The sequence below is a fragment of the Vespa crabro genome, chromosome 11 (assembly GCF_910589235.1).
Source record: "Vespa crabro chromosome 11, iyVesCrab1.2, whole genome shotgun sequence".
NCBI lineage: Eukaryota > Metazoa > Arthropoda > Insecta > Hymenoptera > Vespidae > Vespa > Vespa crabro.
Window position 1 is genome coordinate 6,789,255 of NC_060965.1, and position 22,500 is coordinate 6,811,754.

General features: G+C 35.9%; 1 protein-coding gene and 1 long non-coding RNA gene across 3 annotated transcripts in view; one reads left to right on the plus strand and one right to left on the minus strand.

Annotated features, from left to right (window-relative positions):
* LOC124427858 (homeobox protein OTX2-like) overlaps positions 1–17,113 on the plus strand; it is a 54,425-nt gene extending 37,312 nt beyond the window's left edge. Inside the window, exons 2-5 of one of the 2 annotated variants that reach the window (XM_046971234.1) lie at positions 2,157–2,204; positions 2,289–2,667; positions 11,547–11,701; positions 15,986–17,113. In XM_046971234.1, the coding sequence (XP_046827190.1) occupies positions 2,442–2,667; positions 11,547–11,701; positions 15,986–16,705 (1,101 nt within the window). In that variant the 5' untranslated portion in view covers positions 2,157–2,204; positions 2,289–2,441 and the 3' untranslated portion in view covers positions 16,706–17,113. Of the gene's footprint in view, positions 1–2,156; positions 2,205–2,265; positions 2,668–11,546; positions 11,702–15,985 lie in introns of those variants that run through there. The other variant, XM_046971235.1, reaches the window with a different exon arrangement.
* Positions 17,114–18,394: 1,281 nt separating this feature from the next.
* Positions 18,395–22,500, minus strand: part of LOC124427859 — a 41,531-nt gene continuing 37,425 nt past the window's right edge. Inside the window, exon 3 of the long non-coding RNA XR_006943034.1 lies at positions 18,395–19,572. This is a non-coding gene — a long non-coding RNA (uncharacterized LOC124427859). The remainder of the gene's footprint in view (positions 19,573–22,500) is intronic.

Sequence of the window (22,500 nt, forward strand, 5' to 3'; positions counted from 1 at the left end):
GTCGGATAGCCTCGGCTCTCCTGACTGTAAAGAGTGAGAGATAGATAGATGGATAGATAGATAGATAGATAGATAGATAGAGAAAGAAAGAGAGAGAGAGAGAGAGAGAGAGAGAGAGAGAGAGAGAATAAGCGCATAGAACATAGACGCCTATAACAAACATTATCCACCATAATGCTCCCGTGTAAACATACCTACCTACGTGCATCTCATCCTATATTTCTCTTTTTCTCTCTCTCTCTCTCTCTCTCTCTCTCTCTCTCTCTCTCTTTCTCTGTTGTCTTGCATACTTCGTTCGGTCCTTTATCCGCGATCCGGATAAAAACGTCTTTTTACGTCCATCTTTCTTTCTCCCTTTCCCTCTATCTCCCCGAGTTTGTTTAACCGTTTAGCGTCTAACGGGAAGTTAAGTTTCACGGATAAGTCGGCTTTTTAGCATGCCTCCTGCTACTTCTTTTCCCTTCTCTCTCTCTCTCTTTTTCTCTCTCTTTCTCTCTTCCGGTTTAGCACGCGACTACTCCTCTCTCACCCTCCTTTGATCCACTAGAGGATCATTGAGTGGTACCCTTCTTTACGACGTTGGCTGATGCAACGAAAAAGTAATCGACTTAAACAGTGCTAACACACCATTGAATAGAAATTCTTTTCGACCATAAACTTTTGTGATCATCTGATTCTTAAAATACCGTATTTCATTCACACATATTCAATTCTGATTCTTAAATCTTATTATATTTTCTGATATAGAAATAAAATTGATTTAAATTATGTTCAAATAATTAGGATCGATAATATAAATAATTTGGATTTTATTATTGCATTATATTTAGATATTTTTTATAATGACAATGATGAGAATGATTAGGATAATTAAAATTAACGATCACAATTCAGACGATAGGATCTTCCTTCGTTCATTATCTTCATATAATACATGTTAACGATCCAATCATCAATAATAAATATAATTTCTAATTTTGATTACGTTTAAAGCATCCCTAATACATTTCGTTTTATTTCATATGATATATTCGAATTATCGTGAATCGGAAGGAAATCTTTGTAAATCTTATCGTGTATGATTTTTTTCTTGATATACAATAAATCTTCATATTGTAAGTGTCTATTAGTATTTGTAATAAAGCGATAAAGATTATTTTTTTCTTATCAATAAGATTCGGCATAATGTTTGTCAATATTAGGAAATTCGCATGCTTTTTAATAGCATTCTCCTTCCAAGAATAAGGGACATTTCAAACCCTGGTCGGAAACGAGGGTCCCCAAAAACGGGTGGGCCATTTGTACATACCTGCCCACTTCTCTCTCTCTTTCTTTCTTTCTTTCTCTCTCCTCAATACCACTTCGAAATCCCCACCCCCGTTTTTAGGAAGGGACTGACGTTGGGCCTGAAAAACTGTACACAAAGATGTTGCTACAGCGGTACATGGCAGTTTAACCGAGTCTTTCAGAACGAATAGACGTATAACAGTTCTTGTGATTTTGTCTTACATTAAATCAACTTAGAAGAAACTTCTTAAACATTTCCTATAATATTCTTCAGTCGTAACTAAAAATATTCGTCTTTTACGTTTATTCCTTAGGAAATAACTTGTACCAGAAGTAGTCATTTCTCTACTATCTTGTAAATATCTAACATTAGAAGTTAAACGTTAACCGAGTGTTGTAAACAACAGTGGATATTCGTAGTTATTTACTCATCGTTGAGAGTCGACGAAGTTGTTTTTAACTGATTAAAGAATCTGTGCTTGGCAATCATCCGTCGGATATCCGTTTCGATATACTATGCTGTGATATTTGCTTCTCATCATTGAAAGACTTATCATTAAGGTCAGATTTTCACTTAATCAAAGTCGAGAGATTCTGAACGCTTTCGACCCACATATAATCCGGTACGTGTCATACCTTTAATCGTATATTTTTTAATATCTATTATTTATTTTTTCCTTGTTTTTCTTTTTAAGGAAACTTTACTACCGATATATCTCACCTGTCTCTACCGAGGAAATTTGCTGCGGATATTTATTGGCTATCTAACTTCTCTAATATTACATTAAAAAAAAAAAAAAAAACTAAAAGAAATAAGAAAAAGATAAATAAATTAGCATAAATTGCTATAATTTCTGTAATATTTGCAGGTGAACGAGACCTGGTATTACAAAGCGACGAGTTACGGCGAGTCAGTGGTACGTACTAAAAAATTAGCACCAGAGTTCGATTGCACGGAAATATATAATAATAATAAAGACGATTTTCATCGTCACGAGAAGAGCGTAATTAACGAAAGAAGAGAAGAAAATATTAGCGATCGTAGCAGTGATAGTGGAGGTGGGTGGGAGCCGAAAGTGAGTATCAATCACGAAATAAGGAGGAGCGATTACGACGCAGCTGTGGCGGGTGAGCTGGCTTGCCTCGCGGGATACATGGCGGGGTATCTGAAGGCGGCGGGTGCCACTTGTGCCCCGACCGGAAGTCCTCAGTACCACCCCCACAGTCATCCGGCAATGGGAGTTGGAACGCATCCACATGCACATACTCATCCGCACCCTGGTGCACCACATCCAGGACTACCATCCCCGTTTGCTCTTGCTACACACGGACATCCTCATCCTCATCCGTTGGAACATGGATTAGCAGCATTTCCACAAGGTAAGAAAGCTTTTAACATTCTTTAGCTGTCTTTATATATATTAGGGGGACCAGAAAGTAATGTCGTTTCTGCGCATGTCGATATTTGATTGTTAAAAATTGTTAAAAATTGTTAAAAATTTATTCATTTGAATTTAATTTAAGAAAGCGACATTACTTTTCGGTCCCCCTAATATATATATATATATATATATATATATATATATATATCTTTTATTTATGTATATATATATATTTTTTGTTTCATAATAATATAATCAAACTGGTTGATCTGGTTGAAAAATAGAAAGAAAGAAAAAGAGAGAGAGAGAAAAAGAAAGACAGAGAAAAAGAGAGACAGAGAAAAGGAAAAAGTTGGTATCCATATCTTTCTAAGTTTAATAAATTCAAAAATGTACCGTAAGGTGGCACTACCGGACACGAACAGGTTTATTAAATTAAATCTTTTTTTTTCCCATTCCTTCGCCTTTTTTCTTTCTTTTCTTTTTGCCAAGATAAATTTTAACGTTCACCTATTAATACATATGTTTGTTTAGGCACATTTGATTTTATCGTACGTATTCCGATTTCGACGTGAATAATAATCAAAGTGTCGCATTGTAAATCCAATCGTCGAGTCCCGCGGTCCGCTATCGGTGGACCGTCGTGCAATGGTCCACCCTAAAGCTGAAAGACACAAATCACTCGACATTAAGTCCGATCTCTTCATGCCAGCTTTCCTTTCGATATTAACTCTTTTTATTAGTATCATCGTCTACCGTTTTGCAATCCGAAAGATCAAAACATCCAAAGGCTAATACGATAATATTCACTGGTGAAATGTTCTGAGTTCTTCTCTGCCTATATGAGAAATTCCCTTTGTTCGCCATAGAAGAGCCCATTATTGATTGTCATGCAAATCGATGCATCGACTGAAGCCTTACACCAGAGTCTTCGCGGTAAACTCATGGCTTCTTAACTATAGACACTCGGTCTTTCGTCGTTATGACTATACTGATCCTTTTCGAGGACACATTTCCCTATCTTTCTCTCTCTCTCTCTCTCTCTCTCTCTCTCTTTCTTTTTTTCTTTCTCTATCTATCCCTCTTTCTTTTTCGGTATCTTCATTGCTACAAAGAAAAATGATTATTTTCGAGACAATTTTCTAGATTTTCATATTGTTTCATTGCTAATAATTTATCGAACATATTAATATTCTCGAAGTTTTATTAAAACTAAAAGAAAATATATGAATGATCGAAGAGGTTAGAAAGAGATGAAAAAGGAAAAGAGAGCATTTCCACGTCCGTTTTCCGTTTCTCATCGTTCTTGCGGCTCGATTCTGTGGAAAGCGGCAACGTCGTCGTAGTCGATCTCATTCTCTTATTCTCTCTTTCTCTCTCCTCTCTCTCTCTCTCTCTCTCTCTCTCTCTCTCTCTCTCTCTCTGGTGGCTTGAAAGGGTCCTAGGGACAGGGAGAGGGTGGGAGAGAGGGAAAGAGAGAGAGAGAAAGGAGAGAGACAGAGAGAGAGAGAAAGGAGAGTGAGTACGCTCGAACGAAGAAGAGCGGAGAGAACCATGAGAGTAAGCCGCTTATCAGGGTGGCAGCAGGCAGTATAGGTCCAACCAACGCAGATAGGTGGGTTTCCATGGAATCACGGATCTGTCCGTTAGGTCCCTACGTACCTACGTCCAGCCGCCTATCCGGTGTAGGCGTATCCGCTACACGAAAAGCCGACGAACGACAGAGACGTGCGCGCGCGAGAAAGAGAGAAAGAAAGAGAGAAAGAGAGAGAGAAAGAGAGAGAGAGAGAGAGAGAGAGAGAGAGAGAGAGAGAGAAAGAAGCTAGATAGTTCACGTATTTGTGTCTACGTAGGAAGAAAAGTAAAGAAGAGAGAAAAAGAGAGAATAAAAGAAAAGTGAAGACAGAGAGAGAAAGATAAAGAGAGAGAAAGATAAAGAGAGAGATGATAACTGGCGCTACCACAAGTCAGTTGGTTTTTATCGTTATGAACATACTCTGGCGGCCATTTTTTTAACTACGATATCATTCGTTTTCAATGTCCTTCATTTTTTAATTACAATTTCAATCTTCTTTAATGTCCGCTAATTTTTTTTTCCTTTTTGTTTTTTTTTTTTTTATGATCTCAAAAATTTCGTTCGTACAACGACGCTTCTTTTTATATCGGTTCCTATGAGGTAATTTGTCGTACCATATTTTTTTTCCTTTTTATCTTTCTTTCTCTTTCTTACACAGTACGCGTTTTTTTTTTCAAATAAGAAGCGTGGAACGACAAATAGAGTTCGATGTTCATCAACTATCGACGCGTGCTCGTGAGAAGGCCATTTCATGTTTTGTGCCGGGAGAAAAGATATATATATATATATATATATATATATATATATGTGTGTGCGTGTGTGTTTATAGGGCTGGGGTAGGCGTCGAGTATCAATGTTTATTTTATTATGCAATCGCGTATATAAGGGTCGTGAACCCTGCGTTCACTTTAGGAAGAACGGCGACGATAGCCTCGAGGCATGTAAAAAAGGGGAGGGCGCGGGAACGTAAGAGAAGGGCGCGTCGAATATTGAAACGTTAGACTAACGAGCTAGAAATCACTCAGAAATCACGTTGACAGTGTTATTTGAGATTATCGAGGATCTTGGGGAAAACAAAAAAAAAGAAAGAGAAAAAGAAAGAAGAAAAGAGAAAATGTTCGAAGGAATTCGTAATTCTAAATTTTGTCAATTTTCTTCTTTTTTTTTGAGGTTGTTAGATGGTTAGGGGTAAGGCGAGGGCCAACTAAACGCAGTTAATCGCATTTACAAAGACATTCAAATTTATAAAGATATTCAATATTCTTGCAAATAATCGAACTCATTATTCGAACACGTCGATTCATTATGAATTAATTCTTATTGTTGAAAGTTAGTTCAAGGGGGTAAGGGTAGTGGTGGATGGGTGTGGTGGGGATGACGAAGAGGAAAGAACACTTTAGAAGTCGAAATCGAGAAAACGAGGAGAGGGTAGTTTAGTGGGTGTTACGTGAGAATTTTGTCACATGTCTATTTCTCTATCTCCTCTGTCTCTTTCTGTCTCTCTTTCTCTCTCTTCCCCCATCTCTTTCTTTTTCTTTCTCACTTTCTCTTTTGTCCTTTTCCATTGGACGATACAACTATTTGTTGTCACAGAGAAATTGTCCATCCTTTTAACGTCGTCTCTCCTAACGCTCGCTTCCCCCGCTCCGTTCTCCATGACTCTTTAAAATTTCTAATTTCGATATCACGTAGATTGGATAACAGCCACTTTATCGAAGTCGCACAGAAATAAAACAAAAAAAAAACAAAGAAGAGAAAAAGGAAAAAAGAAGGAAAAACATGAGAATATTAGAAACATCTAGATCGTCCTTTGTAAATGAAATCAGTTCGACGGGAGTAAGAGAAGGAGGAGATAGAGGTGGTTGAGATGGAGGAGAAAAGAATAGTCAAAAGATTTGCTCGTCAAATCGGTAGTAGTATTTCGATCGCTCAATTAGGCGTCAGGTTTAGAAGGAGAAGCGACGAGGGATGGCGAGGGTGGTGGAGTAAGCGGGTGGGGGAGGAGGAAGGGTAGGGGGAGGTGTGGCACGTGGCATCAGCACGTGCGCACGTCGTCCTTTCGAAGTGGCCACAAAACTCGACGAGAAAGAGAGAGCGAGAGAGAGAAAGAGAGAGAGAGGGAGAGTGCGAAGAGAATGTTAGGTATGTATAAGAGGTCTCTTCTCGCCGACGGCGCGTGTCACCGGCAAATTGAGTAGGTGGACTTGCGAGTCGTTCGAGGAGAATGAGAGATAGATAGAAAGAAAGAAAAGATTGAATGGGGAATGAGGGGTATAGTGGAGTATATGGTGTGTGTGGTATGATGGGGTGGGGGAGGGCGGAGAGAATCCAAATACAAATCCGGGATCCTAATTGCAGGATAAACACTCGAGACTGAGTGAAATGTCACGTATAGCGACATTGACACTCGTCCCTCAAAAGGAAGAGACTTTTCGTTCGTTCCAGTTGTCTTCTTCATCTTCTTCTTCTTCTCTCTCTCTTCCTCTTCTCTCTCTCTCTTCCTCTCTCTCTTCCTCCTCTCTCTCTCCCTCTCTCTCTTCCTCTCTCTCTCCCTCTCTCTCTCTCTCTCTCTCTCTCGCTGTCTCTCTCTTTTACTCATAACGTTCACTTTTCTATTTCTTATTCAGAAAATAAAAAACACAACGCAATTGATTATCAGAAATTTTGATTGAAACCTTCATTTTAACACTAGTTCAATACATATATAAATATATACATACATATGTATATACATATATATATATATATATATATATATATATATATATATATACGTACGTACATACATACATACATATGCTACGTTTGCTTGGAAAAGGACACTTTTCACGGAGGACACGCGTAATGCGAAACTTATCCGATTATATCCGCTTGTCCCGGATGTGTGTTGGTATTCTATTACTTACTTATGCTTCTCCGAGTTAGATTATATCGAGTAAGGACGTCCAGAGACGAAGGCCACACGCGCGTTCCTACTTTTCCAAGTTAATTTTTTTACGATCATTTAGATATTCTTTTACCGTTATTAAAAACCTTCTCGTATTTATAAGGGACACCATTGTTATATGAATAAAACAGTATATTTCTCTTAGAATCATCTTATGTTACAATTCATTCGATTCGTCATCAATGGAAAACAGTTTTACTGAAAAATATTATTTTTTAATTATATACATATAATACCACGTTAATTATCCATTTGTATAAGTACATAACGTAAATAGATCAGATATCAAAGGTAGAATATTTTCATTCAAAGTTAGTTCGAGAAAGAAGCATAAAGAAAAGGAGAGAAATAATAAATAATAAATAATAAATAATAAATAATAAATAATAAATAATAAATAATAAATAATAATAATAATAATAATAATAATAATAATAATAATAACGTGAATGGTTCTTTTTCTTCTTGTCACGGTACGCAAATTAAATGGAGAATAATTAGGCATCGTTGAGCAGTAAATTTTGTCATTCCTACAATTTTATGGAAGTCACTATGATAGAAAATAAAATGTTACAGGTGTTGATGAGTGTCCCGATCGATTCCCTTTTAGTTACAATTCCGTGCCGGTCAGGACGTAAACGTAAAGTCGGCCAAATGTTTTCATAGCTGATGGCCTTTTAGGAAGCTTCCCTCTCTCTCTTTTTCTCTTTCTCTCTCTCTATCTATCTCTCTCTCTTTCTCATTCCCTCCTGTCAAGCCACGTGCTGTCATCCCACGGTACCCTGAATAATCCATCTCTTCGCTACTACTACTATTACTCTCTCTCTCTCTCTCTCTTTCTCTGTCTCTCTGTCTCTATCTCCTTCATCCTTTTTTTCCTCTCTTATTCCTCTTGGGAACCCATTCGCGTTTTAGCTTTTAATTAATTTTCGATTCTCTCCTCGCGTTGCCTTCTCACTTTTCTTCGCATCTCAGCTTCCATGAATACCAAGAGACGACCAAAAGAGTCATCGCAAGTGTTCATCAAAACACTCTCTCTCTCTCTCTCTATCTATCTATCTATTTATCTATCTATTTATCTATCTATCTATCTATCTATCTATCTATCTATCTATCTATCTATCTATCTATCTATCTATCTTTGCCTCTTTCTATCTTTTCTTTTTTCCCCCTTTTTTCTTCGTCGATCTAGCGATTACGTAATCCATCATAGAAAACCGATAGCCTTGGCACCCTCGAAAAGACGAAGGCAAACTTTTACATCGTTTTATAATTTGCATCGAAAGAGGATATACCTAGCTATCGCGAGAAATCAGCGTGAAATTTCGCTTGGCGGTCCATTGACTTTCATCCCACTTCGGGTGCCACGAAATACGAGACAAGGAGGATGAAGATGACGAAGATGGTGGTAGTGGTAGATGGTAAAGATGGAATAAGAGGAGGTGGTAGAAGTGAAGGAAGAGGAGGAGGAGGAGAAAGAGAAGAAGGAGAAAGAGGAGGAGAAGGACGTCGACAGTCAACGAAGGGAGAGAAGAATCCAATAAACAGAAAACGAATTTGCTATTAGGGTCGCGACTGATCTCGTTGTGGGCCCAATGAGCCAAAGCAACCCTTATACCAACCCCCTCAACCAACGTTGGTAGATTCTCACTCGCACTGGGACGATAATAAATCGAATCATACTCCTGGACGCAGCGGGTGTTTGCCGAGATATTTAGGGTTGCTTAGCAAGCTATCTCTTTCTAACGAAATCGTCTACGGGAGTCCTTTATCGACGTCAATTCGATTTATAACGTTTATATCTAAGTGAAGCGAATCCCTTTACATATTCTCTTTCTCTCTCTTTTTCTTTTAACATTCCAAAATGATCCGAGATTAAGGTCGACGCGATAAAAATTCGGTACGAATTCGTGTAAAATTAAGGAGGTTCTAAATCGTTACTACTATTTTTTAATAATGAAAGAACTTAATCAGAATTCTATTGTTTCGAACGAGTATAAAAAAAGAGAAGTCATTTGCAAAAGGGAGTCAAACTCGGTAACATGGCAAAGACCATCGTCAATGGTAGCAGCCAACGCCCACTTGACAATCAAGCATCCTCTTTTCCTTCGTGTTCATCTCTCTCTCTCTCTCTCTCTCTCTCTCTCTCTCTCTTTCTCTTTTTCTTTTATGTTGTTTTCTCGTTGCTCCACCCCTCTTTCTCCGACTATGGTGGATCTTGCTGCAGGCAAGAAGAAAGATAGATATCATAGATCCAACGATCACAGGCGTGTCGCGTTCGTGACGAGCAACGACGGTAGCCAAGCACCCGTGGAATTTGTACATTGTGACCGACGCAATCTACTCGTTAGATCTCGTTCGGTAACCAAATGGTAGGCCCACTCGACCAGTTCGTTAGCCGATACTACCACGTAGGCATCGTCATCCTTTTCCTTTCTCTCTCTCTCTCTCTCTCTCTCTCTCTCTCTCTCTTTCTTTTTTCTCATCATCGGTCAAAAGTACCAATACGTAACACATTCAACCTACAGATTTTTTTTACAGGATATTGAACGAAACGAATAATAGTTTTACGAGGACCGCTCCCTTTTTTAGTTTATATATATATATATATATATATATATATATATATATATATATATAATGCTTTCATCATTTAATCAATGTTATTATTATTAATAATCGATAAATTAACGTTTATTTATTAATTGAGCATTTCTTTATTTGTAATAAATGTACAATTTCAATCGTTGAATTTCGTGAAACATTAAATTAAATTTATTTTCGTTTTAATCGTTCGATCAATAAATATATATCGATAAATGTTTCTTTTTTCTTTTCTTTTTTTTTTTTTATTATTATTATTATAACGTTATTTCATTTAACATCGAGTCAAATCCTTATTATATAATTAACATTCATAATATCAATTATAGATGTTCGCATTTAAGAATCGTAAAGTAATGTCGTTTCGCATACGAAAGGTAATAATACTACGAATATTGACAAAGATAAAAACATAATACAATAATACAGAAGATAAAATAACATTAACGATAATGTTTAACAATAATGTTAATTTTATTCATTTCAATCGAGATAAGATCGTTCGTTTTATGAAAAATTATTACTTTTTAAAAAATAAGCATCATAAATTTTCTACTTGAAGAAATTGAGGAAAGTAATACGTATGAATTAAGAAAAGAGAGAAAGAGAGAGAGAAAGAGAGAGAGTTTATTTGTATGCACGTGTGTATTCACTTTTTTGAAGTTCTACCAGATAAAACTCAACTGGACTTTACGATCAAACTCGACGACATCAGAACTTTATTGTCTTCTTTTTTTATTATTTTTTTCTATTTTTTACTCCTTGACTGCGGCGTCCATGTTGTTGTCCATGGATGCTGTTCTCCCTAGTCCTCGTCGTCATCGTCGAGGCAGCTGGAGAAGAGAAAGAGAAAGAGAAAGAGAAAGAGAGAAAAAGATAGATAGACAGATAGATAAAGACAGAAATGCCTCGCGACTTCGGTCCTCTCTCTCTTTCTCTCTCTCTCTCTCTCTCTCTCTCTCTTTCTCTCCTGATGGCCGTGTGTACCGTGGCAAGAGGCAGGGGGTGTACCCCCTCGTAGCCGACGTTCCACCACCCTAGAACCCCTCTTTCTCCTCTCCACTCTTCTCCACTCTTCTCCACTCCCCTATGACCCCCCTCATAAGCGGATTACGTGGGTCCCGAAACGAGCCAAGCGAGGCTCGATGGCACAAGGAAGGTATAGCGTAGAGAAGAGAGAAGAGCAGAGAGCGGAGGCTTGGGGGGAGGATGCTGTTCAAAATTACGCTATCGCGGCCTCGCAACGCTCTCACACCCCACTGATGTCGTCCCCTTTTCCTTCATCTCTCTTTCTCTCTCTCTTTCTCTCTCTCTTTCTCTCTCTCTTTCTCTCTCTCTTTCTCTCTCTCTTTCTCTCTCTCTTTCTCTCTCTCTTTCTCTCTCTCTTTCTCTCTCTCTTTCTCTCTCTCTCTCTCTCTTTTTCTCTTTCTCTTTCTCTCTCTCTCTTTCTTTTTTTTTTTGTCTCTGTCTTTCTGTCTTTCTCTGTCTACTACAGAGTGGCGTCCAACGACGCGTCGAATCGTTTCTCTTTTCTTTCAACATTATTTCTTATCCATGAAATTCGTTTCGATTCTTCATTCCTCGAAAATTATATATCCTCTAACCGTCATGTTGATTATGAAATAGTCAAGACTTCCTGTGATATTGTAAAACAAAAATCCGATCGTCGATTTTATTGTGATAATTACGATTGATTTTATCCGATTTATTTATTTACTTATTCTTCTTTTTTCATTTTTTTCTATTTCAGGAATGAACCAACGCAAACAACGTCGTGAAAGGACAACCTTCACTAGGGCCCAACTTGACGTATTGGAAGGGCTCTTCACAAAAACAAGATATCCAGACATATTTATGCGCGAGGAAGTTGCGCTTAAGATCAATCTACCGGAGTCGAGAGTACAGGTAAAATTGTTCAATGTTATTTTTTTATCGAACGACTTCATATTGGTTTCAACGTATAAACCTCTGTACGATAGTATAAAGACATTATCGCGTATAAATATTCTGACAGTTTCTTTCCTTTAAAGGAAGAAGAGAAAAGAAAAAAAACAAAAGAAAAATTAATTCCTAACAATGTTTTTATCGCGAATTTTTTTTTTTTTCTTTCGCACACATAATATAATCGTTCGAACAATTATATCGTGTTAAAGCGTACCTTCAGAATAGATGTAAGAAATCGTAGTGATCAGAATATATAATACGTAGATGCATCATGAAAGTGAAAAAAAAAGAGAAAGAGAGTGAGAGAGAGAGAAAAAGAAAAAGACAGAGAGAGAGAGAGATGAAGTAATCGAAACTTGAGGGAGAGGATGTCTATAAGAGAAAGAAAGAAGAAGAGAAGAACACTGCGTGCTCCGGCAAGCACAGACGAGATTTAAGGTATTTACACAATGTGGTGTCGCGTCCCACGTTCTCTTTTCCATTTCAGCATTGTCCTAAAGTAGAGCAAGGCATTACTACACATTGACAGCTATCCCGACGAGCTCGTTGACGGTTTTATTGCGGTCCTTGTATATATATATAGCATCTCCATTTGACAATCGGTGTCCTAACAGATCGACTTTCCAATCGGAATCGTAAAAGGAATTTAAAATTTACCGCCATAAACGAATACACGTGTCTCCATTGATATATTTGCCCAGTCGTTATCGTGATATATTTGTTTGTTTAGTCGACTCAAAATCAACGTATATCTATCTTCTACGTAAGAATTTATTCGAAAACAAATCAAATCTTAAATCTTGCCATGTTCTTAAAGGTTGTATTCAATAATCGTATATGAAACAATACGAGAATTATCCAATATAAATCCTAATCTTGGACTATTTGTTGATCGATTTTTCTGTTTTTTCTTTTTTTCTTCTCATTCATTTGAACATAATTTTCATCGAATTACAAAAGAAAGAATGGATGAATAAATCGGATAACGATTGATAATAACAAATATATTAACAAAAAACGCGATAACTATCTTTGTTATATTCATTAACAAACCATTATCCGTGTATCGATATATATATATATATATATATATATATATATATATATAACCAAATGTATTATAATTCGTAAATATATTTTTTAAATGGGCAAATCGTTCGATGAAATTCAATGAAAATTATTAATAATGATAAAATTATTGTTCAAAAGAAAGAAGAAAAAAAAAAGAAAAATGAAAAAAAACAAGCAAAGATTTCTCTCTTCGATTAAAGACCGGAGACAAACTAAATAAAGAGAATACGTTTTTCGTCACCGCCATATCGTCGGGACAGGAGATAGATAGGACACAAAAGCAGTGTGGAAATTCGGGTGGGCTAGTTTCCACGCGACGCGAAGTTAAGCCTCCGTGAATGGAGGGCTCCCGATCGAAAAGGGAGAACTCGTACGTATTGTACATATGTACGTGAAACACACGCGGTTCTACGTATAGAGAGAGAGAGAGAGAGAGAGAGAGAGAGAGAGAGAGAGAGAGAGAGAGAGAGAGAGAGAGAGAGAGAGAGAGAGAGAGAGAGAAAGAGAAAAAGAAAAAGAGAAAGAGAGGGAGGGAGAATTTGTTGGCGTATAGGCACACACGAAACGTAGACAGTACGATCACCTTCTCTAGGCGTGTACCAATAATATCGATGTATGGGAGGGGTCTTTCTCGAAAATTCTCTCAATCTCAGTGGGGGAGGGGTTTTTTGATGCAGCCTGGAATCGCTACTACTACTGATATATATAAGTATATAGGGAACATAGAAAAGTATACGATGTGCGAAGTATAGTTTGATTTGTTCCTAGATTATAACCCCTCTTCCTCGACCTTTGATTCTCTTTCCCTTTCTTTCTCTTTCTTTCCTTCTCTCTTTCTCTCTCTCTCTCTCTCTCTCTCTCTCTCTCTCTTTCTCTCTCTTTCTCTCTCTTTCTCTCTCTTTCTCTCTCTTCCTCTCTCTCTCTCTTTCTTTCTCTTTTTTTTATTCATTTCTATGTTCCTCTAACGACGAATAGAAATGGGAAAAAGATCGGAGAACTTCGCAGCTGCAGTAACAACGTCACTCTTCTTCGATATTATTTTCTAATTCAATTCCTAACTTTTCCCCAAAATTAATAAAGCACAATTTTACGAATGTCAGTGATACGAAATAGCACAAGGTGCGTATTACGAATGTCAATGATATAAAAGAAAGAAAAAGTTTTTATTATTATATATCGTGAAGACGTGAAAAGACGTTAGAAAGAAGAATAGGACAGAATAGAATATAAAAAAAAAAAGGAAAGAAAAGTAAATAGATAAAAAAGCTATCCATCACACAAATAATTCGTGTAGGCGAATTCAATCCGTTTGTAGTTATTAATAGTACAAATAAGAAAATATATTTGTCATAACAGAAGTGTCAACGCAGCTGCGTCTCCCCCTTTGCACCCACCACCTTCCTGTACCTTGCCCCCGTCCTCCCTCTTCCCACTCGCTCCCTCAGCGTTCACTATCTCTCCCCGTCGCTTGACCCCCGTGTGTGTATCGTACGGGATCGGTCGTTTGGTTGGTTTTCCTCGCGTTAAATATAAACCAGATGGTAGTGCAATTTGCACCTAGGCGTTGATACGCGAGCACACACGGAGAGTACATAACACACATACATATACGCATATATATATATATATATATATATATATATATATATACACACACATACACGTACATATGCGCGTATACGAAGAGATAGACAAGCGATGCTGTGTTGTGCGGTGTGATCGTCGCTCCAGGCTCTTCGGATGCCACCGTTGCTCGTTCCGTTGCTTGTTGGGGTAGCTACACTTTGGAAGGGGGTGTCGTTGTGCAAACATAGACCGATAATGCCTTTCTCTCTGTCTGTCTGTCTGTCTCTCTTTCTCTCTCTCTCTCTCTCTTTCTCTCTCTCTTTGTATCCCCTTTTTCGACCCTTTGACTCTTTTCACTTTGAACGACGTGATCATTTTTTTCTTAAGTTTGACAGTCCCAAACTCATCGACTTATTTATTCAGAAAAGAAGAAAAGAAACTTGGAATAATTTGTGCTATTTTTCGAATTCCTTTTCTCTATTTCTTCTACTTCTTCCTCCTCTTCTTCTTTTTCTTTTTTGTTTTTTGTTTTTCTATCATCGTCATTACAACAATCGGTAGAAGTACTCAAATCGATCTGTTTCATTGAACTGCATTCTTGCTTAAAATCCCATATATCTAGTGTACGTAGTAGAACAACTGTTACAGTACTGTGCCGATAATAACAACAATAACGACGGGTCCTGGTTTTAAAGGTACGGGCATAGATTCATAGGATCGCACCCCTAGCCACATTGTGTATTAGGATTAGAGAACAGACCACGCCGAGACGCGATAGAAAAGGAGAGAAATAGACAGAGTTTGCGGCGTGCTAGGGGATGCTTTTTGTCCCACTTACCTCCCTCCTCTCTCTCTCTCTCTCTGTATCTCACTACTCAACCCCTATTTCGACGATCATTCCTGGTTGACGTGAGTACACTTTTTCGAGGACATACACGTAGATGCACATATACATGTATACGTATTCAGTTTGTTTGTTGTTGTAACAGAGATATATCACGTACACACACACATGCATACACACACGCACATATACATATATATACATACATGCATATATAGGTACGTACATACATACGCACATATATACATGTTGTGAGAGCGTACATTCACAAGATAGGTAGGTATACATATACAGAACCATTCGATCTCGCCACGGGGGTTGAAAACACCCTTTGCTCGTACGATTCAAGCTTTGATTCGCGCATGCGTGCCGGCAAACGACGAAAGATCCCAGGGGATGCTCCTACGCTAGTGTGAGTATAAGAAAGAGAGAGAGAGAGAGAGAGAGAGAGAGAGAGAGAGAGAGAGAGAACAACGGAGAGTGGTCCCTTCTTGAATCCCTGTTATTGTTGCGATTTAATGAAATGTTACGCCCGTCCGCCCGCGATTACTTTCCCATTGCGTCGATTAACTCCCCGTTCAGTTTACCCTCAACGTAGTTCGATGTCCTCCTACGTTTCCACCTTCTTTTCTTAATACGGAATCTCTATCAACTCCATATGAAGGAAGATTCCTTTTCAAATAGAAAATCCTTTAGATCTTCTTGGATGTCCTTTCTTTCGAGCTCTTAAAAAAAAAGGTATTTTTTTTTTTACTATATTCCAGGTGTGGTTCAAAAATCGTCGAGCGAAATGTAGACAACAATTACAACAGCAACAACAACAGCAACAACAGCAACAACAAAACTCACCGTCTAAGGGTTCACCGAGAGCGAGCCAATCTCAAACAAATGGAAACCAGAGTGGGAAAATGGCCGCTACGACCAGCTCGTCGACGCAACCAAGTCGACGTTCATCACCGGTCTCCCCACCACGTGGAAAGGAGGCACCAAGTACGAACTCGCCGTTGTTATCGGCCAGTTCGTCTTATCCACGGCTTGGTGTAACTCCGACCGGTGGAAGTGGTGCCAATAGTGCTCTTACGACACCATCACCCCCGCTCACACCTGGATCGAGTCAGCTACCCCCATCCTCGTATCCTCCGCCAATGAACCAGATTCACCACGGTGAATACGGTTTCACGTGGAGCTCTGCATCACCCGGATCTGTGAATCCGAGTCAGTGTTATGCAGGGCAGACTTACAATGCCTACCAGAATCCATACACCAGCGGCGATTATTATCAGACCCAAATATCCCACATGCATCACAGTCCGCAGGGGAACTATCACCATCCCCAATATCATCATAACATGGCATTAACGTCTTCGATGTCACATCTTACTACCCATCATCTCAATCCAAGTAGCAGTAACGAGATGACGAATACTACTGCTGATAACGATGGGTACATTTTGCCCGATCAAAAATATCAGGCGATGGTATAGCGCAACACCAGGACCTCAGGAATATTTCATCGTGGACAACAAGAGGCTATCGGGAGCGTTCCTAATTCATCGACGACGGTATCATCTTCGGCATCATCTTATCATTGGCGTATCAATAATGCTCCTAATTGTCACGAAATAAACGGTAGTCTCGATTCTTCTGACGATAATTAATTTCGGTCCACGATGGATTCCTTTGTTTATTCTTCTTCTACTTTTTTTTATTCTTTTCCTTTTCTTTTTTATTTTTCTGTGCTTTTTCAACAGAACCCAAGAGAGATTCTGTTTTTTTTCGTCGATTTTTTTTTAAATCGTCGTAAACAAAAAAGGGAATTCCATTAATTGATTTTATTCATTTTTTTCTCGCGATTATTCTTGCTTCGTTAATAAACGTAATCTTCATCATTATTTGGAAATCGTTACTTAAACCACGCCACTCACCCCTCCCACCCTTCCCACTTCCTCACCACCCATCCACCGCCCCACTAACATTTAAGAGCGAGCAACATTGTTTTACAGAAGCTTACGTGAAACGGCTTCTCTTACTGATCGATATCAAAGCATAGTTCAGAGGCTTCGAACAATTTTCTTTTTCTCTTTTCTTTTTTTTTTTTTTTTTTTTTTTTTTTTTACTTGTCACGTAACTCGACGCATTGTCGTCATCTTCTCTACTTCGAAATTTTCATTGCACGACTATTATTTTGATTTCTTATAAATACTTAGCGAAGATTTTGATTTAAGATTCGTATACATTTCATATAGCTTCTTTTTCTTTGGAAACTCACGGAATACATTTTCTTCTATAATTTTTTCATTAAAAATGTAAATAAGAGAAAGTGTGAGCGTGAGTAAATGAATGAATGATAAAGGGATATTTAATTATTATAATTTTCGAGTTATCAAAGTTGAAGAGATAATATTAAATAGAAAAAGACGAATATTTCGAGATAAGTGATATCCAATAAAATGCAAAGTGACAGAGTTAGAAATAGAAAAAAAGAAAAGAAAAAAGCAAACAAAGCACAATCGATTTTTTCTCTTAAATTTCTTCTTTTTTTTTTCGTTCGTTTCAAAACAACGTAAAATTATGCATGATTATCTTCCGTCGGAAATAATAAAATGATCACGTCCGTTTTTAACAGGGTGAACACTGAGATAATTATCTATTTTAAAGAATTTAATCAAAATGTATTGACAGAATTAATCATCGCATAATTTACCGATTTAATACTTGTTGCATAACAAATAGTAGTCATTTATTTTATACTTATTACCAAGCGAGCCATATAAATATATGATTTGAAATTAAATTAACAAAGCATGAATATTTTTTTAAACGAATGAAATCCTTATTATTGCAATAAATTACAATAAACATATTTAATTATCATAAACATAACTCTAATAAATTTTATCGATGCACAGATTTCAACATATTATAGTGACCTACTGTTTTCTTTTCTTTTTATTTTATCAATTATAGACTTATGATCCATAATAAATATTTAAATTATCTATGACGATAATCTTATTATATTGAATATATTGGATTCAAATTTTATATTTTGTTATAGAAGACATATATATGTATATATTAATATATATATATATATATATATATATATATATATATATATATATATATATATATGTTTTAATTTGAAAATGAATGATGTAAGAGAAGTTTTTTTAATAGTTAACCTTTTAACTGTTACATTTTGACAATTCCTTCTTTTAGATTTTGTCTCAAAAAGAAAAAACTAATCTTTATCAGTAGTTAATATATCAAACGTGATAAGCTGGAAAAAAATAAGATTTAGAACTCGCGACATACTCGATTTACCGAACAAAGAAGAAAAAAAACTTCATGCATTTCTTATTTGAAAGTTAAAAAAAACTTTTCCCATTCTTTCTTTTTCAACTTTCATTTGATTTAATTTATTTATCAATTTAGAAAAAAAAACAAACCGCATTTAAATGCTTGTTCCAAGCATATAAAATAAGTAACACATTTATGATATTTGAAATTTGTTTTACTGATATTAGAAATAACGTTTCTAAACTGAAGATAATGAATTCAATACCAATCGGATAAATGTCTTTGTAACATTCGTAATATGAAAAAAGAAAAATATATATATATATATATATATATATATATATCGATGTCAGATAAAAGTTTTATTAAGATCTTAAGATTTGATAGTAACAGAAAAGAAAAAAGAAAAAATATTCATGCTTTCACAACTTGAAGTAACTGACTTGGTATGACGTATGTATGTACTTATGTACACGTATGAAAATATATTGTGTATACATTTTTCAGGGTTCCTCGCGTAAACGATCAATCCTCACTGCCATCATTATCTTATGGATATATTATGGTTGGATACGCGTCCGTTCATTATTGCAATTAATATTTGTATTAATGATTATTCATATCAAAGTATTTCTCTGATCTATTCGACAACGAAAGATAATTTGTGATGAGCCAATGAAAAGAGATTGTAGAAGCGGGAACTTGTAGTACGGTGAACTGATTATCATCTCAGATGCGATATTAAGATTAAAGTGACGGAAACATTGTATAAGAGCAAAAGAAAAGTCGAGCTAAAATAAAAGAGAAAGAGAAGAAAATTAATAAAAAAAAAAAACAAAAAAATAATAATAAAAGAAAATAAAGATCGTTCTATGAGTTTGTTGACCTGCATAAGTGCGTGCGTGTTTGCATATGTGTGTGTGTATATGTGGGCGCGCGCGCGCGCGTGTGTGCATGAGCGTTGATTAATATATCATTAATAAATTCGTCGTCGTTGTATTCTTATCGTTTTCGGTCTACGAAACTTTAGAATTGTCTGTCCTCTGATCTAGAATGAAAAAAAGAAAAAAAAAAAGAAAATAATATATAAAAATAATATGAAGAAGAAAATGCAGTTATTAAAAAAGCTCTTTATAGAAAAATTAGGAGTTTCATCAGCTGAATTTGATCGTTTATTAAGAATAAATATCGTGAGTGTATTTTATCGTGAATACAACCCCCAAATGTATATTTGTTGTCAAACATTACATTATATAACGATTTAAGGATTTAGTTAAAAAAAAAATAGAATAAGAAAAAAAGTTATCGTTTAATATTAACGATAAAGTTAAAAAGCATAAAAAGAAAAAAAGAAAAAGAAAAAATAAAAAAAAAAAAGGAAAGGAATTATAAGAAGCGACAAGCGAACAGAAATTCTGTAATCAATATTGTGAGCATATAGGATTTAAGCTGATTTATAAGAATAGTTATAATAATAATAATAATAATAATAATAATAATAATAATAATAATAATAATAATAATAATACTATTAATAATAATAATAATAACAATAGTTAGTAATGATAAAGATACGGAAAAAAATCATATTAATATTAATATTATTAATAATAATAGTAATAATAATAATAATAATAATTATAATTAATATTAATATTAATAATAATAATAATAATAATAATAATAATAATAATAATAATAATAATAATAATAATAATAGTAATAAAAATATCATCACAGCTATGCCAATGTACATATATTTAGTACGTAATTACATTGTAAGATATACATATATGATCGTTTTATCGTGTGAGAAGTGAAAGAATCTTCATACATCAGAATAAAAAAGAAAAAAAAGATAAAACAAAATGGATATTATTAATAACAAATCATTTTCTTCGAGTGTCATTAAAGACTTTGTCTTCTTTGTTCCTTTTTTCGATATTTTTTCATCAATATTTTGATCCGACTTATGGTAAGTACAAAGATTTCATTAAAATAGAAAAACAGAAAAAAAGAAAAAAAAAGAAAAAAAAATAGAAAAAGGAAAAAAAAAAATAAATTGAAGATAAAAAGGAAAATTAACAAAAAAGAAAAGAAAAATAAAAAAAATAAAAAGACCACAGGACGAAACATTTTTCAGGTAACTTTGATGATTATCCAATCTTTGAATAAAAAATTCAAAAAAAATAAAGATAAAGACAGAATAATAATAATGATGATGATGATGATGATGATAATGATAATAATAACAACAACAACAACAACAACAACAATAATATACGTTTCGATACTTGCACAAGAATTCTACAGTGATTCGTAATACCGTTCACTATTAATCACATTGATGTGTTAGCAAGAGAGCATGTAGCCTCCGGCTGCAATTCTGCTAATGCATCTGGGTATTAACTAACGTTACAACGCAACCACCGGATTCTCCATTATTTTACCATACTCACCCGAGTTTATCGATCGTATGCGACATCGTGCGTGATATTAATTACAAGTCGGTGGTCAGGTCTCGGCGATAGAAAATTTATCACGTATCTCTATATTCATGCTTATTTTACCAACGAATTTAACAATGTAAACGTATCAATCAAAAAAGAAGATAATATATATACAACAAATGATAATACAATAAATCATTAGAATAAATAAAAGAGATAAATAGATAGATAGATAAAAATAAAGAGAGAGAAAGAGAGATAGAGAGAGGAAGAGAGAGAGACATAGAGAGAGGAAGATTATCCTCCATAAGATATGATCCAAGTCGATAAGACAAGATTTAGGGAAAGTTTTATCATGAGCTTTGCCAGTGGCTTTCATAACGGCTCATTAAAGGATCACAGGTGTACCGGATGCTGTGGTAGGTAGGGGGTAGGTAGGTACGCTTAAGAGTGAATCGTATGGAACATAGCAAAAGCAAATATATATATATATATATATATATATATATATATATATATATATATATACGTATGTATGTATATATGTATACAACCATCTAAACGGTCTAAACATCGCAACAAAGGATCCCCACGCAGCTGAAAACGAGAGGAGAGTCCAAGCACGTTCGGCTAATTGGACGGATCGCGTACTACTACTACTACTACTACTACCACTATTACTATTACTACTACTACTACTACTACTACTACCTGTCTACCTTTTGACGGATTAATCTCAACGTCCTTTCTAACTCATCAAATTAACGAGGTATAACAAATCGGCAAGTACCGTCGAATCCTTTGATGACCCTCTTTTGCATTATAGAAAGAGTAGGAATAGTAGTATAGTAGTAGTAGTAGGAGGAGGAGGAGGAGAAAGAGAAGAAGGAAAAATAGGAAAAGGATATAAAATCCTTTCTTTATCATATTCTTTGAATAAAAAGAAACGAAGATATCGATCAAAGCTAGACGACCCTCATTGATAAAATCATCCATCATTTCTATTTTCTCAAAGAGATGAACGATCAAGGATCAATTATTTCTTATATTCTAAAGATGAAAAATATTTAATTGGTAATTGGTCAATATTGAAAATTTTTATATGTCATATAAACGGTTAGGTCGGTTAGATCATGAAAAGATAAGTTCAACAGGTGTTGCGATCTATCCAATAGGCTCGAACCCAAGATGTGGCTTAGACCCATCTTTGAATTCCCTAAAGTGGGAAGACGACAAGTCTGTCCATTTCGTCCGTTCACTTTCGAGCACGGGCGAAGACAATGGCCTTGAACTTGGCCGAGTACCACGGCGAAGAGTTAAAATCGGCTTGCGTTTAGCCGGATCCCATTATAACAACTCGGAGCCGGCAGTAAGCTCCATGGCTTGCTTCTGCTCACTGTGTCACCGGGCTAAGCCCCGACTTACCTACCTATCCTTGCAAACGGTTCTCTCTCTCTCTCTCTCTCTCTTTCTCTTTGTGTATGAGTATGTGTGTGTCTGTGTGTGCGTGTCTCTCTCTCTCTCTC